The 15938-nt window shown below is 40.2% G+C and overlaps 2 protein-coding genes across 3 annotated transcripts in view; one reads left to right on the top strand and one right to left on the bottom strand.

The window, feature by feature from the left end:
- The window catches only part of ELOVL5 (ELOVL fatty acid elongase 5), a 75055-nt gene that overhangs the window by 41308 nt on the left and 17809 nt on the right, over positions 1–15938 (top strand). For both annotated transcript variants that reach the window (XM_055329971.1, XM_055329973.1), the window contains exons 2-3: positions 5607–5672; positions 8693–8880. In XM_055329971.1, the coding sequence (XP_055185946.1) occupies positions 5615–5672; positions 8693–8880 (246 nt within the window). In that variant the 5' untranslated portion in view covers positions 5607–5614. The remainder of the gene's footprint in view (positions 1–5606; positions 5673–8692; positions 8881–15938) is intronic.
- LOC129512596 (40S ribosomal protein S27-like) lies at positions 2320–3632 on the bottom strand. The gene has a single exon (XM_055329974.1). It carries the CDS (start codon positions 2820–2822, stop codon positions 2568–2570), a length of 255 nt encoding a protein of 84 aa, XP_055185949.1. The 5' UTR covers positions 2823–3632; the 3' UTR covers positions 2320–2567.

The following is a 15938-nucleotide window of genomic DNA, read 5'->3' as shown; positions in this document are numbered from 1 at the left end:
AGTAGAGCCGGGCCCACAGGCCACTCAGCATGTGTCTGATTCACCCAGTAGGGTGGGCCAGCCCCGCCTGGCAGTGAAGAATTAATTTGCTGAAACCTTTTGTCATATGCCTACGGCTCAGCAAGGGAGATGAGGAGAAAAAGGGCATGGTGCTGGCAAGCAGGCTGCAGTCAGGAGGATGAGGGGACAGTGGCAGTGAGAGCAATTAAGGCTTGGCATCTTCTCTTCCCCGCCTTTTGGCCACATGCTGTCTGCAAGTTGTGCCATGTGGTTGCTTTCTGTGGACCACTACCGAGTGAGCTCTGGGTGCTAGGCAGGGAGTGGAGGACAGGAGGACTCCCATACTTGCCATCCACTACCACCTCCCCCCCCCCACCCCGTGGCCTTGGAGCATGCCAAGCACCCACTGGCCTTGGGGCCCTTGTATTCACCTGTTCTGCTAACTGGTATATCCTTTGCCTTGATGCTCTGCCCCTCTCAGGTATCTGTTCTCTTGTCACCTTCTTGGGGCTGCATTCTCTAACTATATTTTCCAGAGTACATCATGCTTCATGATCCCACCCCACCCCTGCTGTATTACTTTCTTACTGACAGTCAGTTTACATAACAGATACTATAGGTGCATGTCTCTCTGCCAGCCTGGAATTTCATCTCGTTCCCTGCTGCATCCCTCAGCGCCTACGTGCCTGGCACATAGTAGGCACTTGGGAAGTGCACGACATGTGTGAGAAAGTGAATACATGGTACAGAGGGGTGTTGGATACATGGCTGGCTAGACAGAAACGTGAGCTTATGCTGAGTAAACGATGAAAGTAAACCTTTGGCGACTGTCTCTTGGTAACCTGTGTGAAAACAAACACCTATGTCTGACAGGGTTACAGTACGCATCCAGCTGTGAGTGTGGTAGAGGGGGAGTTTGGGGGAAGCATTTAACGTGTCAGAGTGCAGCCCAGAATCAGGCCTGTGGTTCACAGATCTGGACTCCACTGACTGCGGACCTGTGTACCATCTTTTCTCCCCTTTCACTATAGACATTTCGAGAGTAACACGCCACTCTCTTGTTATTCTCCGTATATGTTCTTTCAGGGTATGTTTTGCTAGCTGTTTCATATGTTCCTAAAGTGTTTTGTTTTGTTTTTAAAGATTGTATTTATTTATTCATGAGAGACACAGAGAAAGAGTCATAGGCAGAGGGAGAAGCCCAGGATCATGCCCTGAGCCAAAGGCAGATGCTCAACCACCAAGCCACCCTTGTGTTCCTAAGTTTGCTTGTGATAAGTTCTGCCAAACTAAGACAAGAATTCTCAAGTGAAAGAGAAATGCAGTCTAAGAACAGATGTGCTCTTACCGAGGAAAATCACGTCTTGTGTGTATGCTTTTGTAGAGATGTTCCATCTTAGTCACAAGAGTGTTCCTGTGCCTGCCAGCTTCCAAGGGCCTCTGCTCAGGATGGGTTTAGACTGGGAATACTCAGGACAGATGGCTTGTAACAGAATTCTTTAATATCTCCAAATACTAAATTTCACAGTTTCTTTTGGTAACCTGCTGTTGGCTTCAGGATTCTTGGACTAAAATTTTACCTTATGTTTAATCAAGCTGCTTTTCTGTTACTGTGATGTTAGCCTAGATTCTCAAATTGAATGATGTCCTAGACATTATTCCTAGGTCGCTATACCGGTTCCTGGGGCTAATTTTTTCTAAGACCACTCACATTCTGCCCACCTCCCAACTCCATCCCACAGATCAGTTCCTTTTCATTTTCTACTTTATCTTTTTTAACTTATTTCCACCTTTTCTGTATCCTCCTTACATTTAAAAAACAAAACAAAACTGGTTATAGCTCCTCAGGAAGACCTCTTGGTTAAAACTTAGAATGATTCCCTTATTGCTTTGTCAGGTGTTTTCCTAATGATTTGAATATTAACTTTACAGCTTAGTATTAATTATACAGTTTGTTGTATGTATCATTCTAATGTCTACTCATTTGCTGGGTGACTTTGGTTTTGTTTTTACGTTATAGCATCTGGTTTATTTTTTAAAATTTTTTTAAAGATTTTATTTATTCATGAGAGACAGGGAGAGAGAGAGAGAGAGAGAGAGAGAGAGAGAGAAAGAGGCAGAGACACAGGCAGAGAGAGAGGCAGGCTCCATGCAGGGAGCCCAACATGGGACTCGATCACGCCCTGGGCCGAAGGCGGCACTAAACCACTGAGCCACCCAGGCTGCCCAGCATCTGGTTTCTTTCCGCACTGTAAATGTCTAGTTTGTTCTAGGTGTCTAGGTATGCTCCTTTTGTGTTTATCCCTGCTCAGCAATCCTTTGTACACAGTAGGTGCTTGATGTTTATGTAGTTCATTACTACATTCGTTTTAGCCTTGTCTTCCATCTTTAGATAATGCCTCATATTGATCAGCCCCTCTCTCATGTGATGTTATCAGTTCACCCACCCTCCATTGCTGTTTCGTGGGGGACATTGAAGAAAACATTGTGGGTGGGTTATCTTTTTTTTTTTTATCCAAAATCTGTTTATTGGGATAGTGTCCCACTCATCTTGATTCAGGGAGCTTTTAGTGCTGCTTCCTCCTGAAGGAGCATCCTTCTGTAAGCCTTGCTTTTCCTCCCGTGGGCTGGCAGAGGACAGTAGAACAGCCGACACACAGAACTACCGTCTGTGCGTGGCTGAAGATGGTGGTGATTTTGTAGCATCCTGGGCACTTCACGTCCATGAAGTAGGAGTTGAGGCTCTGCACCAGGCGCTTCTTCTTGTGCTTCCTCTTCTCCTCTTCTGGGGACGGGTGCAGGAGATCCTTCGCAAGAGGCATGTTCTCGTGGGGAGGTCATCACCACCGGAAATGCGTGGGTGGGTTATCTTGATGACTGGGGGCTCGTTGATGGCATTGAGTAAGTACATGGGCCAGGGGTAGAACTCTGCAGTGTCCCTGCTAAGAAGCACGAGGGGCCACAGATGGTTGGCAGTATTTCTCAACTTCATAGTTGAACTCATTGCATACATACAGCAGGAAACTGTTATTGAGGGCTTATTGCATGCTGGCACAGCTCTGAGGATTGTATGTGTATTAAATCATTTGATCTTCTTAACCTTTGAAGTAATTCCTCTACATTTGCCACCATTTTACAGATATGAGGTTAAATAACTTGTCCAGAGTCACATTGCTAGTAAGTGGACAAAATGGGTTTCAAACCCAAGTGGTCTGATAAAGAGCCCAGCACTTAGCCACCTAATCCCCTGCTGGCCTGTTATGCCTGTATACCTGCTCTCAGCTCCTTTGTACTTAATACCTGATTTTTATATGTGTAATATGATCCGTTAGTAAGCTGTATACCCATTAAGTAAAAGCAGAATCTAGATTTAAAATGTTTTGGAAGAAAGTGGATTTGCCCCCCATGGGCATCTTGTCCATTAGTCATCAGTCCAGTAGTCAAGGTGTTTATAACCTTGCTCCTCCTTATGCCTGTTTGCTTTTTGTTGACGGTGAAGGGGAATCCCTGACCTCCATATACGTGGATAAAGTTAAATTGTATCAGTGATTTCAATTTCACAGAAACATGATGTTTGTCTTCTAAAAACTTATGTGTTCTAGATGATCTTCAGTAGATGATGAAAAAAATAATTAGGTATGGTTGAATTGTTTTTTAACTGTAGGACTTTTATTTTTATTTTTTTAAGGATTTTATTTTATTTTATTTATTCATGAGAGACACAGAGGGAGAGAGAGGCAGAGACATAGGCAGAGGGAGAAGCAGGCTCCATGCAGGGAGCCTGATGTGGGACTCGATACTGGGACGAAGGCAGGCACTAAGCCGCTGAGCCACCCAGGGGTCCCTAACTGTAGGACTTTTAATAGATAAAGCATTTCTTATTTAAAGATGGTACCCATTTTAAGAGGAGTTCTGCTTAGGGAGTGTAGTAAAGCTTAACCAATTCTTGAGATTTTCTAGAATTTCTGTCCCCTGAAGAGGTTTAGTCTGGTGCAGGAAAATGGATCAGGACCAGAATGGTCTTAGGAGTGCAGTATGTTAAAAAGCTGTTTAATTTTGGAATTTCAGAAGTGATATAGCACTGTGATTGTGTATAATTGTTGGCACTTGGATGTGTGGAAGTTGGTGGGTTTCTGGTTTCCAGCCATGGGTTGAAGGAGTCACCCCACTCCCACCCCTGGGGGGAAGGATAGATGTCAGAACAGAAGACTGGTAACTACTTCTTTCAAAGTGTTCTTGATGGCTCCACCTGTCTCTGTCTCACTGTAGGCTGGATCGACATCATTGACTACTAGAGTCCATGGATAAAGTTTATCCATGAAATTAGCCAAACAATACATATACTTCGGTGTGGTAAGCCAAGGAAGAGAAGTGTCATTAAATGATTAACAGCTTACTTAGTTAATAAAACCAATTTTGCCTTTGCCGAGGGAAAGAAAAATATTTGTGGTTATTTCTATTAAGAGTAATGACGAGGAAAATTGAAAATATATACTTTCTAACTTTAATATAGAAAATCTAGTCAATATGCATATGAAAAGATGCTTAGCTGTACTGTAAATGTAAATCTTAAATGGGGGCAAATGTGAGGAGCTATAAAATCTTAGAAGATGAAGGTAAATCTATAATACTGATAGAAGATTATATCTCCAAGATGTTTTAAGTGAAAGCAAGTAAGTAATATGTACTCTTCTTGATATAACATTGTTTTCTGTTTGTTATCTTACTGCAGCCTCCATAGTAAGAATATATTTTATATCACAACAGAGTACATTGTACTTACATATATCATACTTATATGATACAGTAACATATTATGAAAGATTTATGAAAATATTCATTCTCATTAGGGTAAAGCACTGATTATTATTATTGTAATTTTTTTTTTAATGCTAAGTTGACCTAATCATCTAGTAGTGGGTTGAAATCCACAATTTTAAGACCCATTGGCATGATGCCGTTTGTGCTCAGAAGAGAAAAATCTCGAGGTATGTCCAAGAAATGTTACCATCAGGTTCCTTCTGACAGTGGGGCTTTGGAATTGTGGTTGGGGTGAAGCAATGAGATTTTTGGTTTTAGCGCCTCTTTTCGTTTTTAATATTTGATTTTTTTTTTTTTACCATGGACATGAAATATCTTTAAATAATATTTAATGAAATAGCAAGCAGAGGAAACCATCTCCTCACTGTGGACTTCCTTTCTCCAACATGGCTCATCCTATCTTGGCTACAGACAAGCTTACCTCAAGCTTTGGTTCTTGCCCAGATGGGATCTTCTCCCGTCTGCCACCTTTCTCAGTCCAGTTCCACTCTTTTCTCCACTGAGATTCCAGCTTCGCGGAAGGCATTTTTATGGAACTGTGAAAAAGAAGTTCAGAAAACTGGCACTTCATTTATAAAGTGAATTCACGGGATTCTGTATTCCCTGTGATTTTCAAATTAGACCTAGCACACAAGTTACTTGGAGAGTTTTAAAAAAAAAAAAAGGTTCCACATAACCTTGTCTGTAGTATATCCTTTGAAAAGGTTTGTTCTTGTTCTTTTATGATAAAACTGTATAAAAAGCATTTTGAGTAGAGATTAATCAATGTCTATTTTTCTTAATAGGTTTTAAAATGGAAAATTTTGATGCATCACTTAGTACCTATTTCAAGGCATTACTAGGCCCCCGAGGTAAGGTGGTTTTGGTTTTTTTGCTCTCCTCCCCTTATAGACACTTATAAATATTGCATGAAGAGATTCTAGAAAACATTAGTGTCTTCTATGATAAGACTAATGCTTTGTCCTGGATAACAAGGGGCTGGAGAAGTCCTGTGACAATGGTCTTGAAGTAGTACAGTGTTCCTGGCTATCAGAGCAGAGACACAGCTGCTGTGACCCTCTGCTGATTGTAGCTGGGGATCAGATCATGCTGGAAAGCTTGCAGCCTGAAAATGCTGCAGATTTCACCATCATTGGTGGTGTGTTTTCCTCAGTTCTTGTGAGTCTCCAGATGAGATTAGTTTCCAAAATGTACTGCTGGAGTAATTTAAAACTTTTCCCCTTTTACAGTTTTAAGGGCATGTTAATGTCCTTTCATGTTGTGTCACTTCGATGGGTAAATATATGCACCTGACCTCACTTTTTATACTTCATCGTTTGTTTCCTTTTAGGAAGTAAATCCACTCCATATTGCTTTCTTTGAGCGTCATCTGTAATGTCTCCTGATGTATCTATAAAGAAGGAATTCATTAGGTTCATAGGAAGGGTCATTTAAAAATTGCAAGAAGCTTTTAAACAGATGAAAATACTTTGAGTTTCACTGATGATTTTTCTTTTTTCTTTTTTTTATGATTTTTCAAGTACAAAAGAAAACAGGAAAGGGAATTCATCACTTAGTGTTGTAGAAATGAAATGTATTTGGTAATAGTAATGATGTGGAGAAAGAGTCTAATTGGTATGACCTCTTTGGAGGGTAATTGTGTCTTCCTTTGAAATCAAGAAGCACATGCCCTTTGACTCAGCTGTTTGACTCCCGAGACTTTATCCTATGGCTTATCTTGATCATTTATACAAAGATAGGAATAAGTATGTTCCCTCCAGCATTGCTTGACAAGACTGGAAATAATCTAGGTGCCCATCAAGAGGGAAACAGGTTGAGTAAATTAGTGTTCAGCCAAGTGAAAAAAAAAAAAAACAAATTAGATCATCTTGTATTTATTTGTGTTACAGTGATGCCTTATTCCAACTTTATGGGAGAAAAGAATCCAATATTAAATGGATGAAACAATAATAAAAATGATCGGTTTACATTATCAAGATTGACTAACTCCTGAGACCAGAACACTTGTTCTTGTCATGTTCTACTTTGCATTCTCAGTACATCAGCACTTCTGTCCTCAGAAAAGTCCCTCTGCCTTTCATGGTTGTAGGATGGTGCAGAAGCTCCAGACAGCACCTGCAGAGGAGGAGGAAAAAATCTGTTCATTTGCATGGTTTTAAGAACAAGGAAACTCTTCCACAGGGCCTTTGGCCCAACTGTCATTTCCTTGGGAGCTCAGAGGCCACAGCTGCTTCACATGCCCATGTCTGAACAAGTCAGCAGAGAGTGGGCAAGGACTACCAGGGTTGGCTAGATCCCTAAGAATTTACTGCTGGAGCCACAGTTGGGCTGAAAGTACTTGGCATTATGAAGGAGGTTGGCCTTATAAAACTTAAAAAGCAAGGTATAAAATAGAACATTAAGTAAAAGGAAATGGGAGGTTTTTGTGTGTGTATTTATTGTGTTTATGATATATATGTACACACAAATATATGTAACAATTTAATGTTAGTTGCTAAGTGGGAACTTGCTTTCTTACACTTGACAACTGGGGCCCAGAGTTGAGAACACAAGGCATTAAGAAACTGTTTCCTTAAGTTCCCTGGGGCCAACCACCTCCCTGAAGAATTTCTGAGAACTGCCAGTTCTGCAGAACTGTCCTAACACACACCACCACCTTAACATAAGTAGTGGTGAGAAGGTGGAGGGCATCTCCCTCTGAAGCCACGGGAGGAGCACTGCAGAGAAACACTAGGAGAATGTAGAATGTCTGCAGGAAAGGAGAGTGACAATCCATTCCCCAAGTGGATGGGTGCTTTTCCTACAAGATCAGAAGAAAAAGCATGGGAGAAAGTAGCAGGATGGCCCAGTCAGGAGGTCGAAGAAGGGACAGAGACTGCCCCCACTAGCTGCTGCTTCTCTGAAGATGGAAGAGGCAAAACCTGCATGTGCCTCTGAGCTCCAGAGTAGGTGACCTTGGAGGGCAGATAAGATTTGAGAGTTCATAAAAGCAGCATGCCAAGGGAAACGTGCTGAAGAGGTGGCTTCCTGGGAGTCAGCTGCAGGATGAAGTTGACTTGCAAGGGATAGGTTAACACCTAGGGAGTCTGGCTGCCAAGGAGGTTACCCCCATCCGAGGAGAGGGCTGTCAGATTGCTGCTGGCAGCTACTTGAAACTAATTTTCCTCATCCCCACTGGGGAAAGAAGATGTGAGTAAGGGAGATCTCTCTTACACTGTAGCTCCCTTGAATCATTGTAGGTCTTTGCTCTCAAGCTTCTGCTGCTCAGAAGGTTCCTTAGTAGTCACTTCACTGCTCGTTGCTATTTCATCCTCCCCCCCCCCCCTAAAAATTGTCTCCTCTGCTGTTGACCATTGCACTTAGAGCAGATGCTGCCTTTCTAATCACTGATTGTCGTTGAGCTGGATAAATAGACCATTTTCTCTGAGTCTGCACATTCTGGCTGGGTAGGCTAGCAGATACTTTATTTCAGGTGAGGACTTTGGAGTTCAAAGACTGTCATTTCTGGAGTTTCATTGTCCTGTGCATAATTCATTCAGCAGATCTGGCCAATATAGCTAGTGGAAAATTTAGCTTTCTCCTTGCTTTCTTTATGATTCTTAGAAAGGATTTTTTTTTTTTACTTTAGCAAAAACCATGCATGATCTACACGTTATTCAGAACATGTAACAAGGAACCTCACCTTTTATGACAGATATTGAAAACTCTTGCTTCCTTTCCAGTTGCTTTGTTGGCGTTTAGGTACTTGAGTATTAGATGACTATTATAAAATTATGGGGAGAGAAGATTTTTAATACTTGAAAAAAAATTATGGTTGTTTTTTATATCTGCCTTATGAATCACTAAATATTTTCCTTTTCTTATTTTCCAGATACCAGAGTAAAAGGATGGTTTCTTCTGGACAATTACATACCTACTTTTATCTGCTCTGTCATATACTTACTAATTGTATGGCTGGGACCAAAATACATGAAGAATAGGCAGCCATTCTCTTGCCGGGGAATTTTAGTGGTATATAACCTTGGCCTCACATTGCTGTCTCTCTATATGTTCTGTGAGGTAAGTGTCTGCCTTAAATGTGCTCTGATCACTGTCCTGAATTGTTGTGTTCCTAAATGAAGAAGGGCAGCTGCATTGGAGGGGTGGTGGGATGGGTGGACTGGGAGAGCAAATACATTAATCCACTTTTAGTATATTTTAAAATTGATTTTTCAGAATGTCAGAGTTGTTTATATAAATATGCCCTCTAGAATATCTAAAATAGAAGCTTTTGCTATTGATTCTTTTTTGATGTTTCATGTTATATTCATAATTAAATATTTTCAGAAATACTTTAATGCAAACAGAATACAGAGTGGAAAATGAACAAAATGTGAAAAACAGATCTGTGAACATTTTATTATTAAGCATTTAATAAATGTAGGATTCTTGTTTGGAGGTGGGGGAGGAAGGAAGTGGGTAGCAGTTGTGCTTGGTGTGTTTTTTGGTAAGTCAGCCTCTCACCTAATCTGATAACTGTAAATAGCTTTGAGATTTGACAAATTCGTTTTTTAAAGCTGAAGAAGAGTGGATGGTAAGATCTGCACTTAGGATTTGAATGGTCTGTAAGTTTGAGCCAAATTTTTCTGTGCATGTTTTTTCTGGGATGTTGAAAACCAAGTTTGATGATCTCAAACCGTAACATTGTAGCTGAAATAAAAATGAAAGAAATTGGAATCAAAATTTAGGTCCTCCCTATTTTCCACTGTTATGTAATACAGGTTTTAAAGCTAAACAGGGGAGGAAAGCTGCCCTCCAAGGGTAAACACAGTTGGTATATATTTTTAGGGAAGGGGACTCCCCCTTTCAGGCTTGCGATACAAATGTCTCACAACAAAACTATTGTTAAATCTCTGGGTGGAGAATTAAGCCATATGTAAACATTTGCAAGCATTCCCGTTTAGATTTTTATTTTTTTATTGTGGCTTTAATTCTCCAAGGAGCAGTAAAGAAGAAGATAAGGGGAGAAGGGGAGAAATTAAAATGAATCTTAAAAGGGGTGTTTAGAGGAAAGAATGAATTCTCCCATTAGCCTCAGGCCTCTCCATCCTGCCCCCCTGTCTGCATGTGGTTGTGTGCAAGAAAGTGTCTCGGTGGATACACCACTGCAGAATGCTCTGTTTGATCATGAGAGATACTGATTGCACCTCTGGGAAGTCTACCTTGTTCTCCATGGATGTTTTGTAAGCCAGGCAGAGAGTTTATCATTAGAATGGTAGATGCTACTATCATTACTTTTATGCCTCATACTTTGTGAAATGCTTACAACCCGTTTTCCACTTTTTTCTATCCTATTCTAGAATGAAGTCAGTTTAATTAGCCTCCAGGATGGATATTGCAGGATTGGAGGCAGGGGCAGTGCACCAGGAGTGACTCCTGGGCCCCGCACTATGCACATCTGTGTTCGAGGGACAGAACTACAAGCTGTCAGGTTTTTCAGAGTGAACTGTTTATTTTCCCATAATTGGTAGATGATACAGCCATGTCCTTAAGAAAGCCTTTATAGAGTTTATTGTTCTGTATAGCAATATTCTAGAGACAAAATATTTAAGATTATTAAATCTTGTAGAACTTAAGGATCTGCCATTTCTCAAGCCCTAGAGGTACAGCTATAACTTCATAATTTAACCTCTCTTTAATGGGTAATTCTTGGGTAAAGAGGGGAAGAAAAGTACTTGCTGCTGTGTGCATAGGACTGAATTTGGAGGGTTCCAGAAGCACCATAGTAGGAAATACAAATTTTTCTCTGACAGCTTGGTGAGAACTAGATATGATGTTGAATGGTCTGAGCACTGGATAAAGAGACTTAAGAAATAAACATTGGAGGAAAACATTTTTAACTCACAATTTAGTATACATAAAGAGTAATCATAAGGAGGCAGTCATTCCTTAAATTAAATCCAATTTCTAAAAATATACTCAGATCAAGTATTTCGGAGTTGAAAATAAGCCCTAAATTTTACTACTTGTTACATTCCATTTTTGTCTTTTTTCTGTACTTACATAAGCCCATCAGTAATGCCATTGTAACATATCCTTTGTCAAATTTTTTATTTCATCTTAACTACTGTTTTTTTCTTTAAATTGGCATTTATATTCCATTGAATATTAAAACCTAGGAGGGCAGTTATAGAGTTTTATGACAACAAACTGAGAAGGTCATGGACCTCACCTGGGCCCCTTGTTTCAGAGAAATGTCCTGAGAGCTGGAACCATTTTCCTGTGGTCATAACAGTTGGCCTGGTCTTGATTATTAATCTTTATTTACCTTTCTGCTTATCTACATATTTGGGTTTGTAAGGAATTTAAAAAATAAATACGTAGTCGTTGATAGCTGTGTTTATTTAATCCTGTGGCATGAATTCACAGCTGCCTTGGCAAGTTCTAGGCTAATTCAAATAAAATTAACTGTCACTTAAAGGAGACTAATCTTGAAAGAAGGGAAGTAACAAAGAAATGAAAGCAGGGAGTCACTTTAAAATTACCAGAAGAAGGAAAATAACTAAATGATAGTTTGAAAACTGTGAAACAGTTTAAAATATACAAAAAATTTAGACTTGGGCACCTGGGTGACTTAGTCAGTTGGGAGCGTCCCTGTTGATTGGCATGGGTCTCATGCACTGATTGTGGATGGGACTCTGCAGTAGTTGCGGGGAAAGCATGGTCAGTATTGTACAGGACGCTGGGCTTTGAGCCTTAAGAACTGCTAGTCCTGGGACGCCTGGGTGGCTCAGCGGTTGAGCATCTGCCTTTGGCTCAGGGAGTGATCCTGAAGTTCCAGGATCAAGTCCCACATCAGGCTCCCTGCATGGAGCCTGCTTCTCCCTCTGCCTGTGTCTCTGCCTCTCTCTCTGCATCTCTCATGAATCAATAAACAAAATCTTTAAAAACAAAAACAAAAACAAAAAATCACTGCCAACCCCCTTTACTGAGTAGGAGACACTTTGAGCTCTCAGCCTGCATGTTATGTTATGCCCTGCTCAAACCCCCCAACACCAGTTTCTTTCATTCTTCTGGTCTCTACCCCCCAAGAAACTCCCTCTTCCTTTCAGACCTAAGGCCACCTCTGTTTGACAGTCTCTATCTCATAAGGACTCTATGCAAGGATCAGTTCCCCCCTGTGAAGCCAGGAGCACACACAGTCTGAGGACTACTCTACTAAGCAATGATTCTTAAACCTCTCTCACCTTCCCACTATTCCCAAGGAACATGACACATGGCTTTCTACTCAAGTGCTGTGGTGGGTGCGGCCTCAGCATCCTGGCCCTCACACGAAGATCACTGGCTTAGAAAATGGCTGTGATCTCGGTGTTTCCTCTTTGTTAATATAGCTCCACCAAATGTATCGTGAGCACTAGGATAGAAAAAAGCAAATGCCGAAAGAAAAAAGCAAGTGGCTAAACCACGGTTTTACTTTATTTAACAAAGAAAATGATAGATTACAAGTAAGATTGTTTTTTGAGTACTTGTTTATGTTTATTCCCTTGCCGTTAGAACTGTGTGTTATGAATAGGTGAGAGAACAGCTTCAAACATTCAGAACATTTAAAATGCAATTTTAATTTTTTTTTTTAAATTTTTATTTATTTATGATAGTCACACAGTGAGAGAGGGAGAGAGAGGCAGAGACATAGGCAGAGGGAGAAGCAGGCTCCATGCACCGGGAGCCTGATGTGGGATTCGATCCCGGGTCTCCAGGATCGCGCCCTGGGCCAAAGGCAAGCGCCAAACCGCTGCGCCACCCAGGGATCCCTAAAATGCAATTTTAAAACAGTGATTGATGGGATCCCTTGGTGGCTCAGCAGTTAAGTGCCTGCCTTCGGCCCAGGGTGTGATCCTGGAATCCCGGGATCGAGTCCCACGTCGGGCTCCCTGCATGAGCCTGCTTCTCCCTCTGCCTGTGTCTCTGCCCACTCTCTCTCTCTCTGTGTCTCTCATGAATAAATAAATAAAATCTTAAAAATAAAAAAATAAATAAATCAGTGATTGATAACTGACTGGATAGATGGATCTGGATTGGCATAAATCCAAAACTTACTTTCTTCCCCTTTGCATTTTCTATTTTATTTTATTTTTTTTTTATTTTTATTTTTTTTTTTTATTTATGATAGTCACAGAGAAAGAGAGAGGCAGAGACACACAGGCAGAGGGAGAAGCAGGCTCCATGCACCGGGAGCCCGATGTGGGATTCGATCCCGGGTCTCCAGGATCGCGCCCTGGGCCAAAGGCAGGCGCCAAACCGCTGCGCCACCCAGGGATCCCGCATTTTCTATTTTAAATTGTCATTTTAGAACTACTTCAAAATATGGAAAGTAAAATCACATAAATGATATCTATGTACCTCACAAATATTGACTTTTATTACTGATTTGAATTATTTGTTTAAAAAAAGAAAATACTAGGGACACCTGAGTGTCCCTGAGCCAGTTAAACATCTGACTTCAGCTCAGATCATGATCTCAGCCTAGGATCAAGCCGGGTATCCAGCTCCCTGCTCAGTGAGGAGTCTGCATCTCCCTCTCCCTCTGCCCTTCCCCTGCTTGCTCTTTTTCATAAATCTTTTAAAAAATTATAAAAATGCAAAAAAGTCCCAGATACAACTTTCTTTTGAAGTCCATGTTTCTTTGAATATGTTTTTATTCTTTCAACACATGTATATGTATACATGACAATATATAGTGTTTTCTGAGAAATTTTTATGAATTAATGCTAATGGTTACTTTTAATACTCTTTTAGATAGCTTTCTTTTAGTCAGTATTATATTTTGAAATGCATCCATGTTGAATCATGGAGATTTAATTAATTTAGTTAACTTCTGTGTTATTTCAGTATTAGAATTTATTATACCATTTTATGCAGCTTTCTTTGCATGGACATACAGGTTTCTGATTGTGTTGTAATGATCTCTTGGTCTCCTTGTGCAAATGTGAATTATTATTATTTTTTACTAAACATACACCTAGAACTTTAATGGCTGAGTCTTGGTAGTCTCTTGTCTTTTAGTGGGGAAATGTAACCCATTTTCATTTAGCATAGTGATTATTTTGGATAATTTCTTTCACCTTTTTTTGTGTGTATATGTGTTTTTGTCCCTTTCCTCTCCTTTAATGCTTTCTATTGAATTTTTATATTTCTTTTCTCATTGTACTGGTTGAATGACTATTCAATTCTTTTTTTTAATGTTCCCATAAGTTTTCAACATGCCTCCTCAACTTCATAAAGCCTACAGTGAATTCTTATTTCTATCTTCCTGTGTCACACAGGTCCTTGGAAGTTTGCTCACTGATCCTCCTCTTCCATGTCTTTCATGTTGTGTTTTGTCCCAGCGTTTGCTAATGTCCTGCACTGCCATTGTCTTACAGTCAGGCCTTGCTCTTTTCTGTGCTCACTTTTCTTCTGTGAAATCCCTTCTTTTTGAGGCTCCATTTCCTTCTTCTGGAGTCATTCTTTCCTGTGAAGGCTCAACTCTTGATCTCTGCTTGAGCATCATTTTATTGGTCTTTAAGCTTGCATAGTTTGTAATTGGGGCATAGAACTCTAGATTGAGTTTTTTTTTTTCAGCACTTTGCAGATTTATTCTGGAGAAGTAGCTGCAGTCCTATTTTTGTTCATTTGTAGGTAATCTTTTTGTTCTGGGTACTTGTTGAGTTTAAAAATAAAAATTATGTGCCTGGGCATTCTTCTATTTGTATTGATCTCATTCAGGACATACAAGCCTTTGGTCTGAGAGTTTACATATTTCATTAGTTCAGGAAAGTACTCAGGCATCATCTGCTTGACTCTGGCCTACTCTGCCTTCCACTGTTAGACATGTGTTAGACTGCCCCTGTTCCACATAGCCTCTCTTGCATATTTGTGCCTCTTTATCTCTTTCCTGCATTCTTCTGATTCACTCACACTATGTGTCTACTCTGCTGTTCTGTCCATCTATTGAGTTTTTAGTGTAAATGACTATATATCGTTTATTACTTCAGGTTTACTGCTTGACTTTTTCTTTTTTTCCCATTACATACCATAGGAACACTGTAGGGTTTTTTTTTTCTCCATGATCTAGATATGACAGTGATCTTCAAACTTAACCATTTGCTTTCAGCAACATCTGTGAGGTCATACCTCTACATTAAGTCTCTTCTTTAAAAACAAAATGGTTTGGTGTCCTGGGTAAGCATCTCAAACTAGTATTGCTGGGTGAGGTCATCTCAGGTAACGTATCTTCCCCAAATAAAAGAAAGATTTTAAAAGGACTTAAATGTAAGCTAACTTGCTCTTTTCTGAAGAATGTTTTGGGGGGGGGGGGGCTCACCTTTAATTAGGCATCAGTGATGATGGACTTGTTTTGGTGTGTTTCATGTAGCATTTCTGTGTGTTTATAGTGGAGTAGTTGGTTCTGCTTTTGTTCAGTTTGCATTGCCAGAACCAGATGTCAGTACTTTTTTCTTTTAATCTTCTTTTGAAGATATCTGATGCTTCTTTATTAAAAACATGAAAGAAATTTGCTGGGATGGGTGTTTTGCTTGTGCCTTCTAACCTCTCTGTAATTGTGGGGTTGATACAGTTGAAGCATTTCCCCAGACACCTGACAGCCTCTTCCTCCCTGAGCTCTGGCTTTGAGCGTCCTGATAGAACCACAGAGTAGTTGCTTTGGAAACATTGTATTCTAAACTGTCTTCTTGTTTTTCTTTCCCTTCAGGCTCTCCTAAAATAGAAATGTTATTGTGGGGGAATTGGATTTGGAAAAACACTTAAAAGACCTGGTAGTTGATTATTGAATTTCATTTTTTTTATTTTTAAATATTTTATTATGTATTTATTCATGAGACACACACACACAGACTGGCAGAGACACAAGCAGGCTCCATGCAGGGAGCCCTACGCGGGACCTGATCCCAGGTCTCCAGGATCACAGCCTGGGCCGAAGGCAGCACCAAACCACTGAACCACCCGGGCTGCCCTTGAATTTTATTTAAAAAAAAAAAATATATATATATATATATATATTGTTTACCAAAGTACTTCAAGAAAGATATTTACTATTCTGCTTTTTCTTATTTAACTGAAGTACAGAGTAGTTGAAACAT

This window comes from Nyctereutes procyonoides, unplaced genomic scaffold (genome assembly GCF_905146905.1).
Source record: "Nyctereutes procyonoides isolate TBG_1078 unplaced genomic scaffold, NYPRO_anot_genome, whole genome shotgun sequence".
Classification (NCBI taxonomy): Eukaryota; Metazoa; Chordata; class Mammalia; order Carnivora; family Canidae; genus Nyctereutes; species Nyctereutes procyonoides.
This window is presented reverse-complemented; position numbering and strand designations above follow the sequence as displayed.

Bases quoted from the DNA above. Each gene is read 5' to 3' on its own strand.
- LOC129512596 (XM_055329974.1), bottom strand. From the start codon at position 2,822: ATGCCTCTTGCGAAGGATCTCCTGCACCCGTCCCCAGAAGAGGAGAAG.